The sequence below is a fragment of the Manihot esculenta genome, chromosome 3 (assembly GCF_001659605.2).
Source record: "Manihot esculenta cultivar AM560-2 chromosome 3, M.esculenta_v8, whole genome shotgun sequence".
Lineage (NCBI taxonomy): Eukaryota > Viridiplantae > Streptophyta > Magnoliopsida > Malpighiales > Euphorbiaceae > Manihot > Manihot esculenta.
The window spans coordinates 28,976,551-29,000,055 of NC_035163.2; the positions used below are offsets into that span (position 1 = coordinate 28,976,551).

General features: G+C 31.4%; 2 protein-coding genes across 9 annotated transcripts; both read right to left on the bottom strand.

The window, feature by feature from the left end:
• Window positions 1–5,787: 5,787 nt before the first annotated feature.
• On the bottom strand, window positions 5,788–16,248 carry LOC110611345 (serine/threonine protein phosphatase 2A regulatory subunit B''beta). Of its 8 annotated transcripts, XR_002487348.2 has the most exons (15): window positions 15,769–16,247; window positions 14,784–15,023; window positions 14,579–14,684; window positions 14,370–14,469; window positions 13,604–13,709; window positions 13,343–13,433; window positions 9,671–9,812; window positions 9,091–9,238; window positions 8,863–8,972; window positions 7,552–7,708; window positions 7,291–7,416; window positions 7,048–7,192; window positions 6,655–6,736; window positions 6,472–6,571; window positions 5,788–6,181 (listed from the first exon to the last, which is right to left on the bottom strand). XR_002487348.2 is itself a non-coding variant. In XM_021751612.2 (13 exons), the coding sequence occupies exons 1-12, from the start codon at window positions 15,922–15,924 to the stop codon at window positions 7,052–7,054; spliced, it is 1,623 nt and encodes a 540-aa protein (XP_021607304.1). In that variant the 5' UTR covers window positions 15,925–16,247; the 3' UTR covers window positions 6,261–6,571; window positions 7,048–7,051. The 8 variants fall into 8 exon arrangements, 2 of the variants coding, with proteins under 2 accessions (XP_021607304.1, XP_043811014.1); XR_002487349.2 differs by lacking the exon at window positions 6,655–6,736 and having other exon boundaries at window positions 6,472–6,616; window positions 15,769–16,248; XR_006350226.1 differs by lacking the exon at window positions 6,655–6,736.
• Window positions 16,249–16,644: 396 nt separating this feature from the next.
• LOC110611389 (casein kinase 1-like protein 10) lies at window positions 16,645–22,770 on the bottom strand. Its single transcript, XM_021751687.2, has 14 exons — window positions 22,100–22,770; window positions 21,941–21,981; window positions 20,790–20,859; window positions 20,507–20,655; window positions 20,334–20,429; window positions 19,573–19,643; window positions 18,842–18,903; window positions 18,662–18,725; window positions 18,360–18,444; window positions 18,034–18,160; window positions 17,817–17,890; window positions 17,639–17,699; window positions 17,367–17,500; window positions 16,645–17,283 (listed from the first exon to the last, which is right to left on the bottom strand). The coding sequence occupies exons 1-14, from the start codon at window positions 22,173–22,175 to the stop codon at window positions 17,002–17,004; spliced, it is 1,392 nt and encodes a 463-aa protein (XP_021607379.1). The 5' UTR covers window positions 22,176–22,770; the 3' UTR covers window positions 16,645–17,001.
• Window positions 22,771–23,505: the final 735 nt, after the last annotated feature.

The following is a 23,505-nucleotide window of genomic DNA, read 5'->3' on the forward strand; positions in this document are numbered from 1 at the left end:
CATGCAAAGAGGGAAAATAAAAGTTTTCGTGGAAAATTTTCTATCTAGGCTATTTGGCAATTTTCCTTCTCCTAATTTTTTTTTACATTTTCTCTCTTTTTCATTTATTAGATACAACAATTAATTCTATAATTTTCCTTAAGAAATGAGGTATTATCCTTTTTTATTTAATTTTATATTTATTTTTAATGTTACAAACTAGTACTTTCCTTGAAAAGGAAATTTTAGAATTTTTCTTGTTCTTAGTTTATACAAAATGAGCAAAAATATTATAAATAATTTATTATATAAACAAATTAAAAAAATAACGAGGATCAATTAATAGATGATGTATATAAAAAATTCATTTATTTGAGGAATAAAATATAACACTAATTTCATAAAATATTAATAAAAAATTTAAAAAAAAATAAATGAGACAAAAGCAATCTAATTCACAGTATCCAACTATGAAGAAGGTAAAAGAACTATCTAGTCTTGAGCCTATTTTTCTTATTTATGTTTTCTAGTGAACATAAAACACACACCATATACAAAGAAGCCTTAACTAGGATTTTTGGCATAAACCCTAAAATTCCTACAACTTCAAGGTCAAGTCCAGCATATCCAAATCAGAACTGTTCCTATTATCATTGATACCCTTCAGCTCAATTTTGTATGGAAAGGGTTTCTCCAGTTGTTGAAGCAATGGCTTAGTGAAATCACAACTCGGTGGATCTTCCATCATCATCATCTTCCTTTGCAGCTGAGGAGGAAAAGGCACCTGATGTGACCAGCTGTTCCTCACACCCATCAATGAAATTTGCGGCTGTGAGGTTGGCCGCATAGAAACAATCATTTGGGGTGATGAACTGAAGATAGGGTTTCTCTCCTGGAAATTAGAAGCCAGCTGACTATAGCTGTTTGGAGTAAATGGCAAGGTTGGTGGCAAAGAAGCCTGAGAAGAAGGGTTGGCAAATGGGTTTCTTTGGCAAGATATGAGGTTTTGTGGCCTTCGTGAATTAGGATCTTCATCTGCCATGTGAGATTCAATGTGTTCTATGAGTGCTTGAGAACTCATAAACACATGGTTACAGATTCTGCAGGCGATCGGTGGAGGAGCATAAGGCCTTTTAGGGCAAAGGTTCAAGTTCCAGCCATATCCAGCCATGGTTTGGGGAATGAAAATGACACAGAAGACTGCAAAGAGAAGGAGGATAATGTAAAAATATATTTTTGGTTGTGAAGGGTGGCCCTTAATTTATAGGTAATTTTTTTACCATATTTAGGTTTTTGCAGGGCATGGATAGAGGATTACTTAATGTCTGCAAGCTTGACCTAATTAAAATAATAATAATAATAATAATCTCTCTCCTCTAAACACAGATTTGATGAATTTAATGCTTATTAAAACTATTTACCTCATAAAGTAGAAGGGCTGCTGCCCAATTTGGAAGGAGGATAATGAAAGTAGTAATATATGGAAATGATGAGATTATTTTTTATTTAAGAATCTAAAAAATTGACTGATATCCCCAGCATTAAAGAAAGTTATTAATTGAAGCATTATTAGAAAACAGCTGTGTATTATGAGATAAATATACAGAATTTACTCATCTCTGAATTTATTAATATAATTTTTAATATATAAATTTAAAAAATACGAATAAAGTAATTTTATATATGTCAACTGACATCTGCATAAATATATTTGGCATTGTATTGGTGTGATTTAGCAAATTTTCTCTAGAATCTACAAAGAAGATTTCTTTCCTAAAATGAAAAATAAATATTAATTTGTATTAAATATAGTAATAATAGGCTCTGCATAATTAGCTTTCCAACCAAGTAATAGCAAGAAAAGCTCTTAATAAGAAAAATAATAAATAGCAACCAAATGAATATGGCAAACACAGTAAAATAATATTTTTTAAATTAGTTTAGTTAGCCAAAAAACACAAAGAGACGAAATGGATTGGCTTTTAATGGAAAAATAAAAGCAAGATTATGGCATTGCTTAGTTGTTTCTTGCATTTCCACTTATTTCTTCAAAATCAATACTATTTAAAATGTCCCATTGCCTATATACTATAATGGAAAAACAAATATATAGTACAAAAATTAATTTTTTAATTTTAAAAATTATATTAAAATATTTTTTCTTTTAAAAAATAAAATTTCAGATTTCACACATTTACTCAAATACACTTACTCAAATACACTTAACACTAGACTAAATCTGTGAGTTTAAAATTTTATAAACTCAATGTGATTATTTTTAACATTAAAATTTTTTTTATCGAGGGAATGATTAAAATAATTAAGAATATTTTAAAATTTTTAGCTAAATTTATAAAACGATTAATTAATAAATTTTTAAAATTTTATAATATTTTAATATATTTTTTAAAAATAAAAATTAATTATTGAGTTTATCTATATATTAAATTTCCTTTATGATAATATGACGTGAATATTAATTTACCTGAATCAGTAATGATGTGGTCTGTCACACTTTCCATATTCTTAGTAAATTAAAAATTTTAAAGAAAATTTAGTTAGAAATGAAAGGAAATGATCGCCTATAGTATGGTGCTGGTGAAGTATCCAAAAAATAAAAAGTATTTATATTTTATTTTATATATAATATTTAAATTTGTTCCAAATGTATTCATACCATTTTAAAATTATTTATTATTATTCATATATATATATATATATATATATATATACATAAAAAAATAAAAAAATAATGATAAAATTTATTACTCCGCATTCTTTTTTCAAAAAAGTGAAACGTTTCGGTCAGTGTTAGTAATTTACTGAGAAATTAATTATTTAATTTTTATAATATATTAAAATTCATTAGTTAATTTTTATATTTTAAAAAATATATTAAAATATTTATAATATTTTAAAAAATTTATTAATTAATTTTAAATATTATAAAAGAATTTTAAATATTTTTAATATAAAAGAATCAATTAATAAATTTTTTAAAAATTTTAAAAAAATAATTAATAAATTTTAATAATACAATTAAATAAATTGTCGTTTTTTAAAATGCTGACGATTAAAGTACTGACAGTTTACCAATGAAATTTTATATTTATTTTTTTCTTTTCAACAATATGAAATATATAATAATATGTCTAAAATCGAATCTAAAATATAAAAAAAAACATGATAAATAAAATAAATGGAAATAATTGTATAATTTCATTTCACACCTTAATTTTACTGCATAAACAAAAAAAAAATCTATAAAATAAAATTAACTATAAAAAAATTAACCATACTAATTTTAATTTGAACAAATACAGTTTATAATTAAAATTCAAGATTACTAGAATCATGATAAAAAAAAATACTTCAAACAAATAAAATTTATCTATTTAATCACAAATGTTAATTAATAAAATAAATATTAAGATATAAACTAAAAGAACTATGCACATATTTTTGTTATTCTAATGGTTAATTAAAATTTTGATTTTAAATCATTTAAATAAATTTCTAGATTAGTTGTACATTTAATTTATCTTAAAATATTAAAATTTTATTCTAAATTATTTTTTTATGGAAACAAAAAATTAATTTATTAAAGAGATATCATTAATATAGTAATATCCAACAATGTTTACTTTATAAAATATTATAAGTAAAAAAATAAGTAATTACCGATTAAATTAAGGAGAAAGATATAATTTTATATTTCTATATATATGGAATGTGATATTTTCATAAATTTAAAAGATAACGTATAAAGAGTAGGAGTAAGCAGTATTCGGTTTAAATAAAAAAAAATTAATCGAATTGAATTAATTTAAAAATTCGGTTCGATTTTTTATTTATTTCAGTTCATTTCGATTTTATTTAAATAAAAAATAAAAAAATCGAATCGAATTGATTAATAATAATAATATATTATTTTCAATGATATAGAGAAATTAGATCATATTAAAATTAAAATATTTTAATTAAATTTTAAAATTATTAAAAATAGAGTGTAAAAAATAAAAATTAAATTAAATCGAATCAAACCAGTTCAATTTGATTCAAATTCTGATCAAAATTAATTCGATTTGATTTTTATAAATACTAAAATTTCAGTTTTCGAACTGAATACAAATAATAATAAAAAGAAATGCGAGTAATAAGACATTGAATAGATGAGATAGTAATGGAGATAAAAATAAAAAAAGAAGGATAGTTTGAGATAATAAAAGTGCATGGAAAGAAGTGGAGAGATAGTGATGAAATAGAAGGAGTTTTGAAGGAAGCATAAATAGAGTAGTGATACGTGGAAGGAAATATATAATGATAGAGATTATGTATAAAGAGAGGACTAATAAAAGGAATAAATATTAATACAAGACACCAAAACAAAGAATAATAAATCACGAAGATAAAAGCCATATTAAGGTATATTTTATAAAAAAAATTTAAAATTTATTCCATGTTAATTTATGTTATTTAAAATCAATCTGAAAATTTAATATTTGTACGTATTTATATTTTAATTTAAATTTTTTAATTTTAATTTTAATTTAATTAATTTAATTTATATATTTTAATATAGTTTTAATTAATCTATTGAATTTTTAAATTTAATAGTTTATGTAATAATTTGATAGTTTAAATGAAATGCTATATATATTATTATTATTTATATATAAAAATTAATAATTAAATAATTAAAAAATTAATATTTATATTATTTTATATTAATTTATGTTATTTAAAGTCAATTTAGAAATTTAATATTTGCAGGTATTTATATTTTAATTTAATTTTTTTAATTTTAATTTAATTGATTTAATTTTTATATTTTGATATAATTTTAATTAATCTGTTAAATTTTTAAATTTAATAGTCCATGAGATCATTTGATAATTTAGATGAAATGCTATATATATTATTATTATTTTTATATATAAATTAATGATTAAATAATTAAAAAATCTCAATGTTTATATTATTTTATATTTTAATTTAAACATTTAAATTTTAAATAAATTGATCCATCATTTATATTTATATGTAATTTTATTTAATTTTTTAAAAATTAAAATGTAAAAATTTTGTAAATAATATTTTATTATCTTTTAAATATAAATTAATTTTATATATAAAAATTATATTAAATCATATTTAACTATATTAAATAATATATTTAATTTTAAAAATAATAATAATCTATGCCTCAATAGTTTCGATAATAAATAAATTTTATTTTGTATTAATAATTATATAATTATAATAGATATATTATTTTTAATTATTTTATATATTATTTTTTAAATTAAATAATATATTACTATAAAATATTTATAATTATTATTATAAAATAAAATTTATCACTTCAAAACTACATAATTCAAAATTACATATTTAATTATTAGATTGTTTATCTTTAATATTTTGATTTTAAAAATTAGCTAAAATTACATTCAAATATAAATGTTGAACTAATTTATTCATTCAAACACAAATATTGAACTAATTTATTTAAAATTTACATATTTTGATGTTGAACTAATTTATTTATTCAAACACAAATGTTGAACTAATTTATTTAAAATTTAAATGTTTAGATTAAAATATAAAATGATACAAATATTAGATATTTTTTAGTTAATTAAATAATTAAATAATAATAATAATAATAATAATAATAATAATATAAGCAACATATCACTTAAATTATCAAATTATCATATAAATTATTAAATTTATAAATTTATAATCGATTAAAATTACACTAAAAATATAAAAATTGAGTCAATTAAATTAAATTTAAAAGAATTAAATTAAAAGGCAAATACACAAACGTTGCCTAAATATTATCACTAATATGAAAATTTATGTACATAAAGATAATATAAATATTTAATGCTATAATCTTTTTGATGTCTAAGTTTCAATTTCAAGTTCCCTTAAAACTACTAAAAAAAATTTCTCCGTATAGCTAAACCCATCTTATTAGAGAGGCGAATCAAAGAGCCGCAAAGAATCCACCCAATTACCATCCCTAATGGGCCTAAGTTGGTTCTTTGTTTGCAGGAAACAATCCAGTGATGTTAACTTCATAACACATTTTCATCGAAAGATCTCAAATAACCGACCTCCGAAGACTCCACCTTCACCTTCCTTCATCCATCATGCAAATCAGAAACATGATTCTCATATAGCAGCAAACCTGTAAATGATAGATATACGCAGTTTGCGTTTACAGATGGTAACGAGTATGTGGGAAAATAAAGAAATAAGACAGAAAGTGGAAGGCTAGTCACAAAGGCTTTGACAATTAATGAATTAAAATCAAGAAAACAAGAATTTTTTAGTACTACAAGGAAGGGGGAAAATTGCAACTGGAAAAAACTGTGACTAATTTTTTTACAAACTGTTGGCCGCATTATTGTGAGCTATCCAAGGACAAAAAAGAGATAAAAAAAAAAAAAAAAAAAAAAAAAAATCCCAGGCGTGAACCTGCTCGTCTCTTTGCCATTATTTGAGCCAGAAGCTTTTATCCAACCCAACTTTAAGATACCATCATGGATCCCCGCCAAAGTCTTCTACCTCCATTGTTCTAATCAGATCCAGAAAATGAGAGATGGATAAAAAATCAATGCACCTAAATACAGACAGAGAGAAAGCTGGATAATTACTAACATTGGTAGATATTCCATAACCCGAGCACCTAGGAGCGATGCATCTTCAATTAATGAAAAGCTCCACTCTTAGTATCCAAAGCCTTCAAGAGGCAAGAAATGGAATTAATTTTCTACTACGCAATGTATAGAGGATCTCGCAGACAAAGTAAAAGATCTCGGTGCTTCTCATTTCACATAGAATCATTATGGATTCAAGTTCATTGCATATTTGCTTTTCATTCATGCACCCACAAATTATACAGATTTTCTTTCAAGCAAGAAATAAAAACAGAAGAGATGTATGCTTGGAAGAAAACCAAGGAAAACAAAAGGAAAGCCTGTTTTGCACATCTATAGTGTGGTATCGGACCTATTGGTACATGTTTTCTATTGACATTCACCACCAGCATACCTTTTCAAAAGGGAGCCTCAAATGGTTCATCCCAGATATCTACACTTCCATTTGAAGCATCTTCAACATCTTCTTCCATAGAAAGTCTTATATATTCTCTATGTGCAAAACGATCCCACTCTGTCAAAGTTGGATTCTCACGTTCCTAAAACATTTATTAAGCAATCAGCAATCCACGGAAAACTACCACAACACAATTCCTTGTATTGAGGCAAAAATCAGGATATATGAATTTGCATTTACCTGACGAATGAGGAAAGCATCACGGCTTTCAAAAGCAATGAACTTATTGAGATTGAAAAGAATGTTGAATACATGGCCCGAGAGTTTGGAACTTTTCACGTCACGTAGGGTAACATAGCCCTCATTCTGTAAACACACACAATCAAATGCCACCATTGGTCATGCATAAAGCAAGTAGCCAAACCCCCACCCCCCCAAAAAAAACAAAAAAAAAAGACACTCAATAAAAAGACAAGTAATTAACAAGAACCCAGGAGTGACCTCTGGTCCAATCATGTCAAAAATCTGACATAATATATCTTCAAAGAGCACAGGCTCCTGGGCCATGCACTCCATCCGATGCAATTGCTCTTCATAAAAGAACTGCATTTCGTTTGATGTGAGGATTCCATTGCCATCCATATCAATGCATTTGAACCTAAAACAAGCATTGACTGATCATAAAATATGGTGATATAAATAACTAAAAATAGAAGGTAAATCACAAAAAGATTACATCACCATTTTGGATTTCTCAAAAGACAAAAGCAAATAAAAAGTATTTACTGATCTCATGGTTTAAACAAGTACACCAATTTCAAAATTACTTCCACTGCACTTCTCTTATTATATGCATTTTGAAAAGTCATGTCTACTGAATAAATAAAACCATGGTTTAAACAAGTACACCAATTTCAAAACTACTTCCACTGCACTTCTCTCATTAGTATGCATTTTGAAAAATCATGTCTAATGAATAAATAAAACTACATACTAAATTAAAGAGGCATCACAAATGCGCCCACCACTTTATTGTATAATTCCCATATACAAAAAGAAAATCTGTAAAATATATCAAATTCCTGCATCTCCAAACAATAATGTCTGCTAGACCAGAAGAGCAGAATATTAACCACCTATCTCTAATTTTCTATGCATGGATCAAAGCACCCTCAAAAATGGGGATCGAACAAGGACATTGTTTTTGTCCTTCTAATAGAAGAACCATCTGTACTAGCCTGTAATTTTTCCTCAATAAACATTAGTACAGCAGAAGGGACCCTAAAGCCATAAAATTTGAGAAACTTGACTCATATAATACCTTGATGGTAATGATTGATTTCTTTGTTGTCATTAGATCAAACTGAGAATGCATGGATCTCTTGCTTAAAAAAAGGAAAATATATTTTCTAAAGATGCATTGTTGAGGCTCATATCACAGAGAAAATACTGGCAGTATACATATGCCGCACAGATATATGATAGGAGCCAAATAAATCCATTGATACTTATCAACCAATACAGCAGTAAATCACGAGGTTTTTTGATGACAACAAGAATGAAATTTTGTTGTCTACATTGTCAGCATAATGAGATGAACACTATATTGCTATTCAACAAGGGCCAAACCTTTAAAAGGAAAGCATTACCTTAGATAGCAATAAGATGATGTCAAATCTGCTATTAAGAAAAAATAGATAACAATAATTCAATTTTTCTTTACACACATTACTTAACCATATATCAATCTGAGACTGTTTGGTGCTGAATGCTTCTTAACTATACTTTGCCAACAAAGGAAAGGAAGTATACCAGTACTCTAGGCTAGATTCAGAAGATTTATCCTCCTCCGCTAGTATGAAGTAAACAAAATCTTCATAACCCATCTTCCCTTCTACCTTGCTAGTAAATTTCCTGGGTCCCTGCAGAAAAGAAAAAATGACAGGAAAAATTTACATTTTCTTTTTTTGGAAGTTTGTATTGTCAGTGTCACCTAAAGAGTAACAGTAGCATACACCAAACAGCATCATAAATGCGAACCTGAGAAAAAATTCTATCAACAATCCGGTAGGTAAGAGCATGGTTACCATATCTGATAAGGTTCTCTTTGTCAATAGAAAAATCATGGTCGGTGTCGAGCTCCCAAAATTTGCAGTATATTACATAGAAGTGCTCGTAAGAAAAGTACCTGAAGTAATCAATTAAAAAGAGAGAGAGGGTGAGACAAAGGAACAGAGAGAGAGAGGAGAAAAATTACTTCCATAAAGTTAATGAGAACAGCTTCCTAAAAAGAAGAGAAATATTATGTTTATAACATTCATAGAAACATTCAATTTGTCAAGTTTCAGGATCATGACAGCTGTTACAGAGAAGAATAGAGAGTACAAAAGGGAGTCTCACTGCATAGGACTTGCCTCTCTGCTTTGTGAGTTTTGGGGAGGACCAGTGTATGCAGCCTCTCGTTGTATGGCAAGTAGGTTGGTATTTAGATAATAAGGTGATCGGAAGAAGAAATTTTATCTGGTCTCAAAATTCTCAGCTACAAGGTAACTACTGAGCACACTTGGTAAAGAAGAAACAAGGAAATCATGGTTTCCCAAAAAAACTTCAGTAGGCATACCTTAAAATTTTGTTAATGTCATCCTCCTCATCTAAATGCTGCATTGCAGTGATTAGGTTCCCACGCTTCAACTCCCTGAGAGTAAGCTGGCCAGTTCCAGATCTATTAACATAGTAAAAAATTCTGTATATGACCGTCTCAGCTGTTTCATTAGCAGCAGAAGTTAGTACAAGCCATATCCCACATGTCATTCTGTATGTGCATTGTGCATAATACTTAAAATCTTAAAATCTTTTATGGAATCAGCTGGCTGGCAGATTGATGTTTAATACATGCTAAAAGTCATTGCTCAAGATAAGAGGTACATGCATAAGTCAAATCCAACCACTTTAACCTAAGTTGATAATTTCTATAAATCATCAGAAAACAGTGTCCTAATGCTCAACATTTTCAGAATTATAAACTGTAAGGAGGATCAGATTCAGGTCTTCCTTCCCCTTGCAATGCAAAGAGTCAATTTCCATGGTTTGAACAGACGAACTCCACCCTCAGAAGTTCAAAACATCTTAATAGCAAATAAAATAACAAGGAATAACTCAAGATGATTAACAACTATCTCAAGCAAAACAGTTAATGGGGGTGAGTAAAAACCCGATGCCATTTCTGAGGTAACTGTCAGAGAAACCCTAGTTTAAGGTTTCGCCAACAAAAAAGAGAGAAAAAGAAGAGAATTATAGAAGAAAGGGAAGAAAGGAAGTAGATAGAAGAGGTTGAGAGAAGAATTTGAGAGAGAGAGATTCAATTTCATTAATGATTATGCGGTACCTGCTCATACATTTAAGAGTTCCTTTTATATCTATTTCTAGTAATTGCTTTTCTTAAGTTCTAGCAACAGCAACCACTTAATTACCTTCCACTTTCCTCCAACATTTCCCTACGAAACCAACTCTAAACACTACTATTAGAATTACCAATTAATCCAAATTATTCAATATGTGAGAGTAGCTTCCCCTTAGCACATGCTTGTCCCCAAGGATGTGAAAAGGCTGGAAATAGGAAAGAATTTTTGGTGCTACCTTCTCACCAGTTGAAGAATGTGAGAACTGAGAATGCTGTTCTCTCTCTCTCTCTCTCTCTCTTTCTCTCTCTGCAACATAGGAGATTATTTCTTTCTTTGCCATCTCAATTTCTCCCATACATCCTTCCCAAGAATTATAAAAATCACATGCTAGAATCCACCATATTCTGAAATTCAGCTGAAGATTACAACATATGTTGCAAACCTTTGCTTGATTTGCTTTTGACTAGATTACTTCTTATCAACCTTCTCCTGAAGAAAATCTTCTGCCTCAATTTCCCCACCAGAGAACTTTGACAGCTTTATTGTATTCAAATGAGGCAATCTTTCCCATTGATATCTGCAGCTTTTCACATCCTTGTTTAGTTCACTTCTTAACCTCATTACCTTGAAATCTACAACACTCTCGCTAATAACCTTTCATTAGTAAAAATAGCAAGAGTAGAGTAAAAAAGAACCATATTACTTGAGGGGTCGAGCTCAACAGAGATCATTTCCTTGCACAATTTCTAGTCAAGATTGTGGCAATTTTCTCTATCAAGATCCTCAGGGTTCTCTCAAATTAGTATCCCAGTTTATTGCTGCTACTCCAAGAGTCTCACGTTTATGTACCTCAGTTGTACAAGTTGAAACAACTTTTTGGATTCTTCTATTTTCTGATCCAGGAACTCTTCAATTCTTCTAAATACCCTCTTGATAGCATCACATAATGCATGTTCTAATTTGAGAATCTTTAGTTCCCACGATTGCACTTCCATGACTTGATTGTTGTAATCACCCAAATGGGAAAAAGATTGACAGAGAAGATTTGTTCCAGAGAAAGAACAGGTTTCTGATATCAGGAAAGGAGAATAATAGGAAGACAAGGAAAGAGAATTTTGAGGGAAAATCAAGAAAAGAGAGTAAAAGAATTTCAAGAAGAAAAGTTCAAGAACAGGGTTTCGGCGACCAAATGTTTGTTTTAGAACCCTAACAAAATGGGAAGAGAGAATTGAAGAATATTGCAGAGAAAAAGAAAGAAAGAAAGAGGGAAAGAATATTTAAGGAAAGAATATTTTGCAGAGAATAATAAGAAATAGAGAAGAAGGAAATAGAGGGAAAACAGAGGAAATTGAAGAAAGGACAGAGAAGTTGCAGAGGATTAAAGAAAGAAGTTTTCCAAGAGAAAGAAATTGAAAGAAGGTGCACAGAAGAAGCTAAAGAAGGATATAGAGTAAAGTAGATGAAGAAATTTGGATTTTGGGGAACACTGATGTGATCTGAAGCGAGACCCCTCTTGGAAACTGCAGCATCAAATTTTGAAGCAAAACCCAGCCAGGTACAGTGCTCTAATACCAATTTTTCATAGAAAACCTAGTTTAAGGCTTTCTCCCAAAAATAAAAGAGGAAAGGGAAGAATTATAGAAGAAAAGGAGAAAGTAGATAGAAGAGGTTGAGAGAAGAATTAGACAGAGAAATATTCAATTTCATTAATATTCAATTTCATTAATGAATATTGATTGTAGAATACCTACTCATACATGTGAGAGCTCCTCTTATATGTATTTCTAGTACTGACTTTTCTTAATTACATCTGACCACTAGTAACAGCAGCTACAAACACTTAACTACCTTCTACTTTCCCCAAATATTTCCCTCCAAAACTAACTCCCGTAACTGCTACAAACTACCAATATTCTAGATCATTCCAGATTATTCAATATGTGACGGAAATTATTCACAGAAAGTAAAATCTATGCTATTGAAAGAAAAATCACAATAATAAGCATTGTTGATCCTCAATTAAAGGGTGACTGAGTACATGAAGCATCCAACACTTTTGGCTCTAGGAATGGTTGATCTTACACAGCCTTACCTCTGCTTTGCAGAGAGACAGTTTCCATCATATTTGATCCTCATTACCCGGATGCATTTGTTTTGAGGTTAATGGAGGTTAAAAGTTCGTCTGTAATGTGTTACCATCCATCAACACGTTTAGCATGTTAAGTTTAAACTTTAACCCAATTAACCCTTCACCGTACTCACATTCAAATTTGTTACCTAAGAGGGAGTGGAGTAATGGCCTACAATATGAATTTCTGTAAGGATGGGGTGTTACTCTTGTAACTATTATAAATAAGTAATACTATTTTAATTTACATATTATTACCAATAGATGTTATAATAAAAATATGTTTGTCAATATAAAAATAGTATAAACAATTATTAAATAAAAATTATTTGTGTTAATACATACTTCAACCAAGTTCCAACATCTCAAATTTAATTTATATTTGTCATTTATATAGGTATAACAAACACATTTAACGATACAAGTTTAATTGTTACTCTTCTTTCATAAGTAATACCAAATATGATTAACAACATTAATTGCTGTACCTGTAACAATTACACCATTAACTGTTACTTCTGTAACTGTTAACCCCTATTCCATTCACCCATACCAATCGCAACCTAAGCTATAGGATGGAGGCACATTTAGCCAAAGCACAGTACTCAGAGTTCAAGACCAAAGCCAACACCACAGCAACTTGGGTTCCCTTTTCCCATCCTTAAATCACAATTATGAGTGAAGGATGCAGATGTACAATATGTCAATCAATATCTGACAGTTGATGGAGCACAACATCAGACTAATTAAATGTAATCATTACCATATCTTTCTTGAAATTCTGGGGTGCTTTGCAAAAATTCCAACCCGGGATGAGTTGCCAAAATTTCTCGTAAAACAGGTTTAAAATCACTCTGCAGTTAAGATAAAGAAGTAGAAAGAAAAAAGAAGTCACTAATAATTACCTTCCCATCACAATTCACATATAATGTAAAGCTCCACCAACTTAGTTCCATGCCAATAGTAAGTACAAAATTAGAAATATCGGAAGTGCAAGTATGACATCCTTCAATGCGGAACATACCTGAGTAATGTATCCCTGATCTGGTTGCTTTAGAACTCTATATATTCTGGTCGGCAAATCCATGGTCAAGAAGTTGCCTCTCATCCAATAATCAATAAACTGATCCCTACAAGAATTTTGAAGCTAAGCCAAAAACAAATAACTCCACTTCCAATGTTAGTGAGAAACAGTTGATATAACAATCTATGATCTCAAATAGCCAAGTTTTCAGTATGACTCAGTATATTTCATTGGCATTCCTTAGGAGTTTCTGTTTAGCAAGAACTGCTATTGTGAATTGCAGGAAAAAGGGCACCCAAGACACCAAAAAATATCTAGTTATAACTTTAACAGCATAATTTTGCATCAGTTGACATGACAAAATTGATCATTTTAGGCTTTCTTCACCCATTCTCTTTCACAAATATTATAAAGATTGGGTAAATTTTTGAAGAGATTTATGAACAATTCATCAAATGCATGCTCAGGAGAAAACAGTCAATCCAACAAGGAGGATAATTTTATTTACATAAAATGGGCTGAAACTAATGAAGGCTTAATATGAAATAAGTGAATGAACCCAAAGAACCACAGAAACATCTACTTATTATACTTTCAAAAACACCATTTCGCAGCAGATCCTCTTCTTCTATGTCATAGTTTTGATTAATCATGTAAACCACCAAATTATAGCACAAAGCATATCGTGAAAATCCTTAAAGAATGGTAACAAGTTATAATGATCCAGGCTTAAAAGAGATGAATGATCAATGTAGAAAAATCATACCTTGTCACTACGCCAGCACCTTTAGTGTCAATCTTTCTAAACAGAGCAGTGGAGAAAAAAGATGGAAGCTTGCAAAAGCTCTTGGTGATTGACTTAAACTCTACCACAGATAGATCCAAGACAAGAAATATTAAAGAAAAAATTGGTAAGTACAAAATATATATTTGGAAAGATTAGCAGAATCCAGATGACAGCCGAAACATCCTTACCATGTTCTTGCAGTCCATCCAAGCGACCATAAAAATGCTGATTAATTTCAAATAAGCATTGTTCTTTCATTCCAGTTGTAGGTGGACGACCATTTTGAAAATAAAACTGCAAGTATCTTACTTAAGTTAAGCCCCTTCTGTGTTTACTCTGAAAAAATCTCCCTAAGACTTGGTATAAAATGTTTATTTCAAGAGTAGTTTGTACCTGAGGTATGACTTCTCGTACCGGTTCACTAGCTAGTTTTAGTGAAGAACCCAAAGACGAGGGACCAGTCCTCTGTTTCAGACGTGGATAACCAGATGAACTACGGGGTGAAAGTGGTGGAGTGCTGCCAGCAGCAAACATAGACGGTAATGAATTGGTCAGCATAACATTCGTGCTAGTAGAATTCCCAAGGGCATTCAAGGGAGTCCCTGTCTTCACATCCGCGAGCAAAGTTTTCACCTACTTTCAAACAGATAGGTACAAACAATGGATCAGAAACACAACGTGAGGAATCCAGAGTATTTTCTTTCAATCTTTAGTTCAAACACTCAAATCTAGAATTTAAGAATTTGTCATTGTTCAAAACATATGCCAAAGTAAAGCACTAGCCAGCAAGCATTCACTTTGCCATATCTTTAGAATTTAACACTTCCTCTTTTTTGTCCCTTCTTTTTCTTTTTCCCTTTTTCTATTTCTTTTCTCTTCTTTATAGAAGACTGGCATAAAATAAGCAAGCTTGGTAAAGGGCTGTATGGAAGACTGGTCTCTTCTCCACCATAACTGAGCCTAAGTGATTACTCTTCAAGTCTCACGAAGTAGCCCTTTCAAGTGACTAATTCAGGTTATTTTTTATTCTCCATTCATTACTTCTTTCTTGCATAGTAATTTTACAACGTTGGGCCACTATCAAATCTTTGTACAAATTAAGGAACCAAATCCCAGAATTCAAGCTAAAAACCCAAAACAGCTCGTAACGGATATGCAAACCTCTCTTACACAGCCCTAATAAACGAAAAGAACCCATGAGAAAATTCATCAAACTGCCAAAGCATACATTATGCAATAGCTCTATCTTGTAACTAACATTCTTGTGCATATAACATGAACAAGCAATGAAACCAACGCAAAATTCTCGAATAGTTCGATTCTAAAACAATGAGATTGTATTTGCAAGAATCAAGGTTAACTGATATTGTTTAAGTACCAATCTGGAACTATCAGGAAGGGAAAGCCACTGCGAGAAGAGTTCTTCAGCAAGATATGGATTGGCTTTCAGCGCGAACGGTGATAATTCAGGTAGCTGTAGAATATCCGGGTCCAACGAGGCCATGTCACCTACCACACCTTCCATATCCACCATTTTTCTATAATCTCCAATAAACAAAAGAACCCTAGATCCCAAAATTTATCTTCTCAAATTCAACAATAGATAAAAGAAAACGAAAAGTTGCGAGATTGAAACAATGACAATGTGATGAATAAATAATATTGCAGATCGAGAGGGTACGGTGGAGGGATAATATATACAGGGCAAGATGGTTTCGATCGAAGGAAAGGGAAAGTTGAAGCACTTTGTTTGAGTTAACGAAGAAATCAGAAAATCGAAACCAAAGTGTTAGATGAAATTACACAAATAGAAAACGCACACGCGAATAGCATGCAAACTACAAACTGGAAGACGAAGTCGCATGTAATCAACTGCTGCCCCGCTCCCTTGGGCTGACTAGGATGCGGGACCCCACAAAAAAATAATTACTTGATTAATAATTATAATTAAAATTAAAGACAATATAACAAATTGTCCTCTCGTTAAACATTAATTGAAAATTTCAATTATTAGGGCTTTACCAATTTAAGGGGAAATTTTTAATACTGTGTATTAATATTTCTACCTAACCCTAAATACAAACATTAAAAATCTCTTGCCCATAAATTATCTCACCCCTAAATTGACAAAAAAAATATTAAACTACTCGACTAAAACAATGTTTTATTTATTATTATTTTTTAAAAAAAGTTTACTGCCATCTAGAAGCAAATTTTCACAAGATCAAACGGTAAATAAAAGAATAAAAAGCAGTGACACAGAAGAAACCAGACTCTCGTGTTAGTGCTTTAGTTGAAGTTTTCTTTTCCTTGGGAAAAAGAAAAATACAGAAGTGAGATTTATTACAAAGTTACTAATGTCTCCAATATAAACAATTCCCTAATTCGTAATGGATCTGGCTGGGTCCGAGAGGAGTTCAGTGAGCCTCGTAATTGCAGGGGTCTTTCCATTTGAGACTTCGTGGAGTTCTGATTTTGCTTCCAACAATGGGAACACATATACAAAGTAACTGTTAACACACCATTATACTCCTCACATCTTCACTACGCGAGGAGGTTTGATCCCTAACACAGGGTAACAATTCTTACTTCTTAGAGATGGATACATTCCTTATTTCCGTTTTCCTGTGCCAATGGACAGGAGCTCAAAGCTCCTAAGCGTATCATCGCGACCGCCTCTTGTGGCTGTAGCACGACTAAATGAAGATGATTTGGACTCAAACCCAGGTTGCACTCTGTGGGTTGTGGACAATCGACCACTGCTTGAGAGCAACCGGCTTGACCGATTCTCACTAGGTTCTCCAGAGGAGCTTGGCCGGCTGCTGGATACAACAGCCCTCTTTGAAGTACTGCCATTTCGAGATGATGATCGAGGCCTTTCAGAATCAGTATGCTGGGGAAGGGGAAAAAAAGGCAATGGTTGGGAAGCAATTCAGAGTGTAATGATAAATTGAATCAGAAGTGGACAGTACATACCACATCCTTAGAAGACGGCACATCATCTATTGACCTGTATCGGGACTGATCCCCATGCAAAGCATGTCCAGAACCATTTCTTCGGGCAAATGCCTCAACTGCACCTGAGAACCTATCTCGGATCTCTTGGCCCACTAGATGGAGCATATAAAATCACCGTCAAACTTTAGAAACTGGACTAGCTCATTGTTAGTTTCAAATGAGAAGTTTATAACAAAGCGCATTTGCACAAAAATGAAGAAAATGCATCAAATTGCAGTAGAATAACAGACCTGATGGTCGTTCTACTCTTTCTGCTGATGGACCTGGATTTATGGCTGCTTTGCTGCTTGGCTATTTAATTAAGAAAATTAAAAAAAAAATCACATATAATAATGCAAGTCCATATATATTAATCAAGAAAATTGAAGTGTGGAAATATGATTTACAGAGAAATGAAAACCAACTAACCCTTGCTCTAGAACTGGAGCCAATCTGAGGATACTTCAATATAGTCCAGTCAAAGACATAGTCAAACTGATACCCTGCAACAATTACAATTCTTAAAACCCCTTTAAATTTCACCAGCAGGGATATCATCTACCTTTGGATATAAAATTATTTGGCAAGATGATTCAAACTATAAATAACTGGAAGCCAAGAATTAAGTTTCAGAGTATAAGCTAACCTTCTCGAATAAACAAGTCCCTGAAGAGCCTCTTCAGATATGAGTAATCTGGTGCATCGTCAAATCGCAGTGATCGGCAATAATGGAAGTATGATGTGAACTCTGAAGGATAGTTTTTGCAAAGGATCTGCCAAACAATTCATTAACACTTAAGATGCAAGCAGCACAAAGTATATTGAACAATGAATGTACCCATCAAGATAGTTGAAACTTGAAAATAAAATTGCTCATCATTCACTAGTAATATCCCTCTGTAATCAAATACCATATATTTAATCATAGAAAAAGAGCATTTGGAGGCTTGTATCAAAAGCAAATAATGATACCTCTACTGGAGTAAGCATCTTCTTTTCACTGATCTTGTCATATTTCTGCTTTTTGGTACCAGCTTTCAAGCCCTGCCAGGGAAGGCTGAAAATCAAAAGAAAATAGACATTAAGCAACTTTCTCTTAATGACCAAAGTGTGGGATTGCTTTCTTAGAGCCCCAAATGTGGAACTGCTGCGTGAATTTGGGCCAAGCCTTCTTAATGGCCTAAGAGCACATCAAAGGGAACCAAGGCTTGCCAAGCCAAATAAACTAAGTTAAACATGTCAACTTGAGTGAGGCAAGTCAGTGAAGTGCCAACCTTCCTCTCAGAAAATACATAAGCACATAGCCAAGTGATTCCAGATCATCCCTTCTGCTTTGCTCTGGAAGTAAAATATTGCCACAGTTAGGCGAAGAGTTAATGTTTAGATCAAATTTGATTCTGTGATAGCAACGTCTAGCACCCATATTAAATTAGTAGCCAGAATCAGCCACTCACCAACTCCAAGATGTGTATTAACACTAGCATAGCGAGCTGTGCCTGTGAGATTTTTGTTTTCCCTGAGAAAAAAACAAGAAAAAAAATGATATTCTTAACAGAGTAGAAAGAAGCTTAGGAAGGAAAAAACATAAAAAGAAAATCATAATTCTGTCAGCGCATTAGGTTTGGGATAAACATAGTTTTCCCTAATTTCTTTTAAAGAAAACCTTCCAGCTTGCAAAAATTAGGTTTTCATCTGTGACACAAGGTAGTAACAGATCGAGCATCATGGATTTATGGTGTCTCAAAAAGCATCAAATGTTTACGTTCACTATCCTATCACCACCATTTTATTCTAAAAAATCATTAGATCAGTAACAAGAAGCTACCTTTTCTCCTCATGGTAGAACTAATTTTTTAAAAAATAGGGGTCCATTTCCATCCCTAAGAGAGACAAGTCCTGAAATATCCTTAGGACACTCGTAGAACCAAACCCAAGAAAGGCAGACCCATAGGGTGCTTGTGGATGAAACATTAGTTTGGAAAGAAATATGGATAAAATATGACAACATTTCAGAACCTTTGCTTGGTCACACATACAAATAGCAAAATCCATGATGGAACATGAAAACTAAGTAGCAAGCTAGAATGATTAGGTACAGAAGTGCCACTATAAAAGAGTAATTTACCCAGAGTCCTGCATGCCACAGGACAGAAGTAATTATGCAACAGCATGCAACACTGCTTACCTATATGGTATATGCTTGTGCGTTTGAAGATCCTTGTACTTTTTTGCAAGGCCATAATCAATGATATAGACCTGTAATTAAGAGGAAACATAAAAATAATAAGGCAAAACTGCCAGGGTATCCTACACACAAAGATCTGTTAAGGGGTCAACTGTCAAACCAAGTAATAACATGCAATAAAAAGGCTCACTTCATTTTGTTTCAAGATCACTCAAGGAAAGCACCTAAAGGAATACAGGAATGAATACTGAACAAGTAAGCTCAACCTCCTTTGAGCTTTCATAAAACGACATTCGTGTTGTAACTTGTAACAAATAATTTGTTCGAAAAACCATCACTTGATAAAAATACAACTTCAATTACCCAAAAATAGAATATACGAGTCAACAGTTGCACTTTCACAAGCCTTCTTAGTTCTTACTTCTCTCCTAGATTCAGGTCTTTTTAAGTTACATATTGTTTGTAAATCTTCATAATTCTGATTAATTATAGAAGTTATGATGAAGATTTCTCAAATATGGTGCCATATTTTATTTCAAATTTCCACCATCGTATATGTCAACTTTCTTACCTATGGCAACTAGATGGTGTTTTAGGAGAATTAATGTTCCCCAAAAGAAGGCACAAGAAATATCTGAAATAACACCTAAGACGTAAGACTTGTAAAAAGCATGTATCGAAGAGTCCAAATATATTTGACCAGCAAAACCAAAAAGGTGAGTGCGTACATTCATGCAAAATCACTAAACTGAAAATTTTACCTGATTTGCTTTACGCCCTAACCCCATTAAAAAGTTGTCAGGCTTTATATCACGGTGAAGAAAACCACGAGAGTGCATATATTCAACCCTGTTTATCTGCACAAAAATGTGAATAAGCATAAGCACAGCAGCTATTTCCCCAGTAAATCTTTATCAACAACAGGCAAACTTACTAATTGATCAGCAAGCATCAAAACCGTTTTCAAGGAAAACTTCCGATTGCAATAATTAAACAAGTCTTCTAAGCTTGGTCCAAGAAGGTCAATGACCATGACATTGTGATCACCCTCGACTCCAAACCATTTCAGATGAGGAATACCCGCTTAACAAAGGATAAAACATGAGCGGATAAGAAAGACGATAATATAAATGAAAGATAGGCTCACAAACAAAATGAACACACAAAGAGGTTCATAAAACGAATGACAGAAAAAGCAAAGCAGAAAAGAAACTTACTTCCTCCTTGAAGAAGCATATAGAGCTTTGACTCATAGTGAAGCTGAGGGTGCTTTGTCTTTGCAGATTCCTACAGAACCATGAGAATGCAGCTCAACGAAAGCCTTAGATTGGGCATTATAGAGGGAAAAAAGAACCGGAGAATACAGAAAGTAACATCTACTAACTCAAACTTATATAAACAGCAAAGATACAGCTTCTCATATGAAATCATCCAGTCAAAACAACAATAGGCCTCTCAACTGGTACCAAATATCTTAAGTACACTGCTAAAAAACAGACACTACAAGTTCAAATTCAAATGAATTCTTTCCAACATTTATCTTTGCCTCCTATAACCACAAAAAAGTAAACTATTCTGCAATACTTCGCAATTGTCTAGATAATCTTTACCTTGTGCACCTCCTAGATAAAACTTTCAAAATCTTAAGTCCATATCATGTCATTACCAACCAAAGCCACAGAAGTTAATTCATGTTCTTCAAAGCCCCTTGTGTAAAATGGACCAGCATACCAGGACACAACATTCTAATGCTCAGTAGAAGATCATGCAGTAATTCAACTGGTATAGAAGTAACAAACTAGCTAAAGGAAGCATTAAACCATTTATCAAGATTCGAGATGGAAGCCAACTGGTGCATAAGAACTAGAACTAACCAAATTCAAAGTTTGGCACGGCAACTACCTCCAATTTGGATCCCTAAATAAAGGGAAACTAAATTTCTCCTTTTTGTTTTCTCATTGAGCCCCTTACCTTGTTCATAAACTTCTAAAACAAATAATATAAATGGCAAATTCATAGCTATTTCCCTTCATTTCTTTTAGCTTTACCCTGCTTTTTCTCCAAATTGGAAGCAAATTGCAAGTATACAAATTTTTCTTCACCTCACTCCATTTCTCGCATTTTCACTTCTCATTTTTACAGCCAAAGAAATTTAATTTGATTCCTTTCAACCTAGTCCTAAACAAACATAAATCAATCAACAACCTAAATCTCAAATCCAAAAGATGAAATTGAAAGAAGAAGGGAAAACAAATTAGTTCCTGTTTCACTCTTAATCATAAGCCTTCCAGTCATAATAGTTCACTACCATTTCAGAACAATTAAGTGAATCAATAGACAACCCTCCGAAGAAAAAGTTGAAACTTACCAACTTAATAGCCACTTCATCTCCAGTTTGCACGTTGATGCCTGAAACCAATTAACAAAGCCAACCCTAAGCAAGAGAACATGAAGCCCAAATATCCAAAAAAAGATAGCGGTAACCAAAAAAGAGCAATGCAATAGAATAAACCCTAAAACTGCATACCCAAATAAAGTTCACCAAAGGATCCGCTACCGATCTTCCGTCCAAGCCTAAACTTGCCACCAATAACATGATCCATGATTAGCAGTCCCGATTAAACACTACGATACACCAGTCAGATACTAATATCCTTCTCCTTTACAATTAAGTTCACCAACCACAGCGACCCAAAAAACAGTTCCCTTGTCAAAAAACACAGCAACTTTCAGATCCCTCAATTTTGTCAAAAATGTCACAGAACAATCAAGCTCTTCAATCGACAAAATATGAAAAAGACCCTTTGCAATATAAACCTAGTAGCATCTAACAAGTAAAAGCAAGCAAGAGGCCGCTGAAAAATCTAAGCAAAACCCATTAATCAGTGAGTGATGATTCAGGAATAATGAAACTGCATTTTCGTGAGGAAGTGAAAAAAGAAAAGGTGATGGAAAAATTAGAGGGTGGGTTTCTAAGAGAATTACAGGGTCCTCTTTCCCTAGGAGAGGGTACAGATAAAGGAGAGGAGAATATCAAATGAAAACAGTATTTGCAGCAAGAATTTGGGGATCTTGAGGGATAATGTTGGAGGACAGGATGAAGTTTCTGGGAAAATTTGCAATCCTAAGAAAAGAGAGCTAAGAGAAAGAACGCAAAGAAGGATGAATTGAAGGAAAATCATAAACCTCTCAGATGATATATTATTGTAATTTCCTTTTTTCTAATTTAAATTAAATAAATAAATTGTTTATTCTTTTTTACTGGCTTATTGGTAATGCATACACACAGGTCTTCACTTCACTGATATGGATTTTAATTTTTTTTTGGAACTTTTTTAATTTTATATTTAAAAAAAAAAAAGAATATTACTTTATTGAGAAATCGCCGTCCATGTTAACTTTTATCCTGTGGACTGGTTTCTGTTGCAAGCACCAGACAGAAGTAAAACCAGATTGAAACAGTAATATTTATATGGAAAACTTGTTATTTTGAGAAATTCATTAATTATTTTGTTGATTTTGAAAAACATATTAAGATATAATTAAATAAAAATATACTATAATATAATAATTAAATAAATATATTTAAATATAGATAATATATGAATATATAAATCTGTAAAATATTAAAAAATTTACTAATTAATTATGAGTGAAATTATCAAGTCGTTAGGTTTAAAAATAAGTGTAAAATCTAATAATAATAATAACAATAATGTGGTTGCCAACAACAAGAAGTAATTTCTATGAAAAAATAAATTAAAGGCTGAAAATCCAAAGGCAAATTGATTAGTTTTGGTTTTTAATAAAGGTTGATCTTAATGTGCAGTGTAGCTTTCAATGTTTGATTAGTTTAAAAAGAATTGAGCTATAAGCTGTTATTAATTAGGAGTATAAGATTAAGAGGTGTAGTGATTGACATATGTGGTCCTA

Coding starts and splice junctions, on each gene's coding strand:
- LOC110611345 (XM_021751612.2), bottom strand. CDS start 15,924: ATGGTGGATATGGAAGGTGTGGTAGGTGACATGGCCTCGTTGGACCCG. Junction 14,470..14,578: donor GGATGGACTGCAAGAACATG/GTAAGGATGTTT, acceptor TATCTGTGGTAG/AGTTTAAGTCAATCACCAAG. Junction 13,434..13,603: donor ATCAGGGATACATTACTCAG/GTATGTTCCGCA, acceptor TCTTAACTGCAG/AGTGATTTTAAACCTGTTTT.
- LOC110611389 (XM_021751687.2), bottom strand. CDS start 22,175: ATGGATCATGTTATTGGTGGCAAGTTTAGGCTTGGACGGAAGATCGGT. Junction 20,430..20,506: donor TGATGCTTGCTGATCAATTA/GTAAGTTTGCCT, acceptor ATTTTTGTGCAG/ATAAACAGGGTTGAATATAT. Junction 18,726..18,841: donor TAATACACATCTTGGAGTTG/GTGAGTGGCTGA, acceptor TTTTACTTCCAG/AGCAAAGCAGAAGGGATGAT.